This window comes from Tetrao urogallus, assembly GCF_951394365.1.
Source record: "Tetrao urogallus genome assembly, chromosome: 16".
Taxonomy (NCBI): domain Eukaryota; kingdom Metazoa; phylum Chordata; class Aves; order Galliformes; family Phasianidae; genus Tetrao; species Tetrao urogallus.
This window is the reverse complement of record NC_136829.1, coordinates 12,231,121-12,238,493: the sequence shown is the minus strand read 5'-3', so window position 1 is coordinate 12,238,493 and position 7,373 is coordinate 12,231,121. Positions and strand designations below refer to the sequence as shown.

Below are 7,373 nucleotides of genomic sequence, written 5' to 3'. Positions count from 1 at the left end.
CTTGGCATGGCGCTGCCCCGCCTGCCCGCAGTGCTGGCCACGGCGTCGGCCGGCCCGTAGGCACAGCGCGGCTGGGGCCGGGAGCCGGGAGCGGGCTGCCGTCGGCTCGGGGCTCTGAGAGGAAATAGCGGGCTTCCCATAGCACCGCGGGGCGGGGTCTCTCGGGATGCGGTACTTCGTTGTCCCGCTGGTGTCCCCTCCGCTTCTCACCGGGCCGCTTTCTCGTTTGCAGAACGAGGATGAGTCTGTTCGGCTCCACGTCCGGGTTCGGTACCGGCGGTACCAGCATGTTCGGCAGCACGACTGCAGATAACCACAACCCGATGAAGGCGCGTATGTGAGCCCCTGGAAGCCGTGCCCTGTGTGCTCGCAGTGCTGCACTCCTGCCAACCCCACAGAGGTAAAGGTTTCTGTGTCACAGTTCTCAAACGTGGCTAATCTTATGTCTTTTGTTTTCTTATAGGATATTGAGGTCACATCTCCGCCCGATGACAGCATATCTTGTTTAGCGTTCAGTCCACCAACACTGCCGGGCAATTTCCTTATTGCAGGATCGTGGGCAAATGATGTGAGTACCCACAGTCAGGCCTACAGATGAATAAAGTAAAAGCATCAGGGCCTACAGTGCAAAATGTGGTCCTTAGAGCTTATGCCGTGGAGCTGGAAGTCTTCCTCTTCCGTTGCAAAATGTGTCTTAACGCCTTGGCACCACATACTTTGACATGGCAGCTTCAGCTGGGAGATGGAGTTGTGAGCTCATGTTAGTCATTCCTCTCCCTATGGCTTTGAAGTTTCACCTCAGAACACGTAATCAGTATTTCTTCTGTTGGGTTTTTGTTATTTTGACTTTTGAAGATTCATTTTCTTGTGCAATTAGACTATCATACTTTGCCCAGTGGAAGAGCTGTGAATGCGGATAAATCTTAGCTGGTTTGACAGGTTTGTGTGAAAGAGATGAGGCTCTTACAGTCTTACTGAAATTTCTGTTGGGATTTGGAGTGTGTATTCCCAACCAACACAAAGAGAGAGTAGGACTGAAATGTGAGTGGAGGTTTTAACTGTTCTGCTTGGTCTGGTGGCCGGTGGCCTGCAACAGCTTGCTCCTAGCTGACAGCTAAGCATCTTCAAGATGAGAAATCTTCAAGGTGAGAATTCTTTTAACTTTGTAGTCTTACATCTCTATGTCACACCTGTATTTGTGTCTCCTGTTCCAGGTTCGCTGCTGGGAAGTTCAGGATAACGGGCAGACGATTCCGAAGGCTCAGCAGATGCACACAGGGCCTGTACTGGATGGCTGCTGGAGTGATGTATGTTTCAGTTTAAAAATAAACAGTGGCATTTAATCGTAAGCCTAAATAAATGGGCACGTATTTTCTGGAAATGAGTATAGATGTAGATGCATCCCATGATCATTGTATACGTTTCTGTTACTGTGATTGTGTGCTGAGCATGCTCTAACAGAAGAGGCTGAGATGGGCAGATAAGAGGTAAAAGTGTGTTTAAAAGTGAAAGTGTATTTAAAGTTAGGTAATAGCACGGCTTTCTCTTTGGGCTTAAAAGAAAATTGGGAAAAAGCCTTGAATGGAGAACCTTAAATCTAAGCTGCTGTATTTTAAGCTGAGTTTCCATTGTATGTTGTTTATATTTCACAATACAGAATGTGTTTTTGTGAAGATTTTACCAACCTCACAGCCTTCTGCTATTTACAGCAAAGGGACACAGATGGGCTAGTGATGATTTGACCAGCAGAATGTTTAAAGGCTGTTATGGGTATTGTTGGTGTAATGGTCCAGAGTACAACAGAAGAGAATGTGCCAAAATCAACTACCCTTCCCCACTTCCTTTCGAAAAGCTTATAGCTAGATACTGAATACTTTTTTCTGTATATTGGAGCAAATAATCACTGTTTGTTGGGGTCTTATCTTTGTTACTAACATGCAGGTGTGAAGAAACAGTAGTGGGCAGGCATGGAGGAATGCCTGTTTCTGAGTTGAAGGTGGCATTGCTGAGTGTGCCACTGTTACACAGACTCATAAAGAGATTTCTATTTTGTTTCTTCTTTTCTCTTTGTTTCTTCTGTTTGTCTTGCAATGCCTTTATGTGTTACATTACTGTTATATTCTGGAACAGAGTAAGACATGACAATTTTCTGATGCAGATATTTTTTCTCTTGTGCTTTCTCTTGTTTTTCAGGATGGAAGTAAAGTATTTACTGCTTCCTGTGATAAAACAGCCAAAATGTGGGATCTCAACAGTAATCAGGCTATTCAGATTGCACAAGTAAGTCCCAAGCTATTGTGTAGTTTTTTCTTTTCCTTCATATTAAAAGCTACCCTTGTTAGCTGAGTGTGCTAATGCTTAGTGTCTCTAAAGTAGATACTAATATGAGAGAGATTTTCTTGAATGGTTTAAAAAGTGTAAATACAAAAATATGAGGAGCATAAATAAGAAACGTGGGTCGTTGCCCTAGTGTGTGCTTTTTCTTCTTCAGCACGAAGCTCCTGTGAAGACCATCCACTGGATTAAAGCACCGAATTACAGCTGTGTGATGACAGGAAGCTGGGATAAAACTTTGAAGGTACAACTTTTACCCAAACAAGGTGCAGAGTGTGCTGACAATCTGTTTATGGCAGCTTTTATCAGAGGGAAAATATTTTCTTAAACATGCGATTCAAGAACAGATCAGTGCAGTGACTTCACTTCATAGAGGGTTGTAGGGTCTGACAAGGATGAATCAGCTTGGTACTATTTGCTCGACTCTGAGCTCTGTTTGTTTTGCTTTCTTTCCATCAGTTCTGGGATACCCGTTCACCAACGCCTATGATGACTCTGCAGCTCCCTGAAAGATGTTACTGTGCAGATGTGGTGAGCCGTGATGTGTAGTAAACTGAGAGTCAGCTGGATGGCTGGGGGGAGGAGTGAAGCGGCTGTGTGGGGCTTTTGTAGGTTCACACTGAGTGCTGGCTGTTAGTATTTGACCTCTGATCTTAGTGACAACACTAATGTTGATGTTCTTGATCCAACCTCCAGAAAACAGATATTTGCAGCATGCAGAGTGAAAAGACAAAGGCTTGGTGTGCTTGTAATATTCCAAAGGCAAACCAGCAGTAGGACTGGCCTTGCTTTATTTGCAGATTAGGTTGTATGCCACTGTTGGAATTCACATTGGAAGGGTCATGTAATAATGAGGGGGTTTTGGTAAGGCTCTCAGTGGCAGTGGAGAGCTGACTTGTTGGAAGATCCGCCTGCAGGTGAACTCTTTTCTTCCTATCTCCCCAAATAGAAGTCTGGTGCTGTAAAATTCTTCAGGATTTCTGTGAAATAATAAGTTGAGTTCTCTGTCATGCTAAGAACACCACTGCCTCTCTTCCAACCTGTTTTATAACTCATCTAGGTTCATCCTATGGCTGCTGTGGCCACCGCAGAAAGGGGTTTGATAGTTTATCAGTTAGAGAACCAGCCATCTGAATTTAGAAGAATAGAATCACCTCTTAAACACCAGGTAAAGAGTTATATTCGATACAAGTGCATTTGTACAGATTGTTGAAATGATGTACTTGCTGTTCTTTAAAAAAAAAAAAAAGCAACAAATTATGTCAAAGGTGGAGTACTTTCCTTCGGTGTGGCACGTGTCCTACGTTGATGTTTATTATGGTGGTATACTAAAATAAATTGCCATCTCCTTAAGTTTCTAAAATGCTCTCTTCCTCAAATCTAGCATCGCTGTGTTGCTATTTTCAAAGACAAAGTGAACAAACCTACTGGATTTGCCCTTGGAAGTATTGAAGGAAGAGTAGCTATTCATTATATCAACCCTCCAAATCCGTGAGTATTCTTGTTAAATCATTCTCAATTTATTTCTCAGTTTACAACGAAGAACAAAAGAGATGTTTGTTGATTTATTTTTTTTATTTTTATTTTTTTATTTTTTTTTCCCCAGTGCGAAAGATAATTTCACTTTCAAATGTCATCGCTCCAATGGAACAAACACATCAGCACCTCAGGATATCTATGCTGTAAGTACTGAGCTTATATCATGAGGTCGTTTGTGTAGGAAAACATTGTGAGTTCTGAATGTAAAACCTGCTATGAACTGTTAATTCTTTTTCAGCTTCAGGTGAAGGTTGTGTTAGACTCTGTGCTTTAGGTGCAGTCGTTGGTGTGCACTGAGGAAAAGCAAGTTTTTGCACTTTCTTTAAAACCGAAGTCAGATTAATTATTCATTTCATCCTTTTGGTGGAGATAAAACTTGTTGATCTTGCTGTTATTGCTGATTTTGAGCCGGTGCCATTACACAATATGCTAAGCATTACACATTTAATATTTAGCTGCTACAATAAAGATGCTTTCCTTGTTGCTCCAGTGCCTAGTTTCAAAAATGGATCTGGTAAAACACTTCAAAAATAAGATGTATCTATAGTTGCAGAAACCCTTTTGTCGTGTATTTACTCTTGGGATTCAGCATGTGTTTTGTTCCGATCGTCTGTGGGTGACTGTGCTGTCTTCCATAGTATTTTCTGTGATTCTGCAGGTAAATGGAATAGCATTCCATCCTGTCCATGGCACTCTTGCGACAGTGGGATCTGATGGTAGATTCAGCTTTTGGGATAAAGATGCACGAACAAAACTAAAAACATCAGAACAACTTGACCAGCCAATATCTGCTTGTTGTTTCAACCATAATGGGAATATATTTGCATATGCTTCCAGTTATGATTGGTCAAAGGTAAGAAAGGTTTCAACCTGTGTTCACTCTTGTACTTAATGACTAGGGCAATTATCCTGTCACACAAAGCTTTACTGATCTCTGTCGCTGGTGATGGAGACTTTCTAGCTGCATAGGCACGCAAGGAAATTTACAGTGGTCATAGTAGGCAGAAAAATGATGAATTCTAACACTGGAGCAGTGTGATGTTCAGGATGGCTCTTAGCTTCAGTTGCTAAGATTGGAAGCAGTGCTGCTTTGCAAATGTGATGAGCAGCACATAAGCAGCGTGGCTCAGGAGTCGTGCTGGTTGCTCTCGTGTTCTGCTGTGGAAACGGCCGTGGTGCACACTGCACACTCAGAAGTTCTCACTAATCTTTGAAATCTGCTTCTCATTCAGATGATTATTTTTCTTTCTACTAAGCTGTCATTGTGTTTATAGACACTTCTAACAGTGTTTCAATGGTATGTACTGTATTTCCAGAACCAAGTGCAGCTTGCTGGTGGCACTCGCTTATCCATGTACCTTCCAGATTTGACTCAACAAGACCTTATCTAGGTGCAAGAGAATCAAAAAGCATTGAGGTGCAGGATCAGTTCTCCTTTATAGTTTATGAAAGGCACAGTTGAAATACGACTGAATTTTAATGGAATTACAGTGGGAAAGTATTCATTGCCTGTCATAACTCACACTCTTAAATTTGAAGATCACATTCATTGTATTTTCAACTTAAATGAATGCAGAAGTAACACAAATGAATTCTATCACATGCCACAAAGGGAAGTAAGGCTGTGATTTCCTGTGTTGTATCTAGTCTTAGGAATGCTGGCCAAAGTAAAATGACTTTGTTAGACAGGGGCAGATGAATTCTTCTGTTCTGAATACTCAGACTGCAGTGGTACGTGTGCACCAAAGTGTCTTTCAGATCTGTTCACCAGTAGGTACTAAGTTTATTTTCTGCAACTGTTCCTACGTAGTAGATTTGATAAGCTTCAAGTTGTGCATCGGACCTCAGTAGTTCTACACAGTTCTTGTGATTACTTAGCTGGTAAACTGAGCAATACATTACTATAACTAAGTGTTATGACTCAGTAATGTCTGATATCTGACCTGGAAGAGCTCGAGTGAATCGTAATAGACGAAACTAATGGGATATTCATATTTTTGTACTTTAAGATAATGCTGATATTGTCCCTATTGAAGAGAGTAAATAGAGCTGATGCTTCTTTTTTAGGGTCATGAATTTTACAATCCACAAAAGAAAAACTACATTTTTCTGCGGAATGCAGCAGAAGAGTTAAAGCCTCGGAATAAGAAGTAGTGAGTATGAGTCTGAGCTGTGTTACTCTCCTGTGTTTCTGCCATTCATGCCTATACTCTGCCACTTGTGCCCTACTGCACCACAGTTCTGTCAAATCTGGATTGTTTTTAATGGGAATTGTAAGAATGATTGGTGTTGTGAATTGCTGGAGGATGTTTTTCAAGCTAGTTATTATGATGTGTCTGTATGTATTGGAGGAGAAGCTGTTGTTCATGTGACTCAAGCACTGTCTGTTCCAAAGCAATAATGGAATTGCAGCAAAATGTAAATCTTCATTAGTTATTCCTGCTTAGAAGCTTAGGCATTTGTTTCTTTTATTTTTTTTTTAAATTGGTACTAACTAAAATGTGTTGATTGTAATAGTTCTGGAGGAGTTGTATGCATACTGTATTTTTTTGTAAGCACTTGCAAATCTTCATGTAGTTCTTCTCGAAGGAGGCTTGTTTTTACTTATGATCTAGGGATTCTTTCATTGGCTGATATATTTTTAAATGATTTTAAATGGAAGTGCTGCCTGCTGTATGCTGGGAGGAAATGCCTTGCAAATTGTTTTCCATTTTTTTAATGACTTTGGTAGGTATGTATAGCATTGACAAATTCAAGACAGAAGATGGATGGACACAAGTGCAAGTTCTGTTTTCCTTTACTTTCACACTCCAGCAATGCACAAGACTTTTGAGCCAATGATTCTCATGTTAGTCCAAAGGAGAAACTGCCAGTTGTGCCAAGTGGTACAGAGTGATGTCAGCAACCATTAAAAGTTCTGTTCTGTTCGTGACCGAACCAATGAGTGCAAAATACCAGTGGCCTACACTGCTTTAAAGCTGACGTTTTTTGAGTTCAGAGTTAGTTTCTACATCTCTGTTAACCCTTCTCGTCCCTTAACAGGGGTTTCTGGACTGAAAAGAAAGCTCATTTTTCTATTGACTAGAGAATAGTGCTGGTGAGTTTCATCCTGATGAAAAACGCTGTGAAGCAAAGTCAAAGCAATGTGTGTCCCTCTGATCTGAATCTACCACTGTTTACTTCTGACTATCCACTTGTACACATGCCAAAGTTTCTTTCTAGAAGTGAATGCTTACTGTTACTGTTCAACTCGTTTGATAACAATGGTGAGGGGATGCATGTATAAAAATACTTGTCCTATTGTACAAACTCTGTAAAACTGTATGTTGTGACAGTTATGGTTATGGATTCATGCGATGTTTCAAATAAAATTTTTATGAAATGCTTTTTTATATTTTGCAGTTGTGATACAATCACGTGGCCACGTTGCTGTGCTTGCTCCTGTGAGCAGCTTTGTGTCCTTTCACTGCAGTTCATACATTCTTTAAAAGTAAAATACT

At 41.0% G+C, this 7,373-nt stretch overlaps 1 protein-coding gene across 1 annotated transcript; it reads left to right on the top strand.

Annotated features, from left to right (window-relative positions):
* Positions 1-6,027, top strand: RAE1 (ribonucleic acid export 1; the record flags this gene model as incomplete). Its single annotated transcript, XM_079543445.1, has 12 exons — positions 1-56; positions 233-329; positions 464-568; positions 1,215-1,307; positions 2,194-2,280; positions 2,492-2,578; positions 2,794-2,865; positions 3,395-3,502; positions 3,719-3,825; positions 3,941-4,016; positions 4,532-4,726; positions 5,941-6,027. Exons 1-12 carry the CDS (start codon positions 7-9, stop codon positions 6,025-6,027), a joined length of 1,164 nt encoding a protein of 387 aa, XP_079399571.1. The 5' UTR covers positions 1-6.
* Between the last annotated feature and the right edge of the window lie 1,346 nt (positions 6,028-7,373).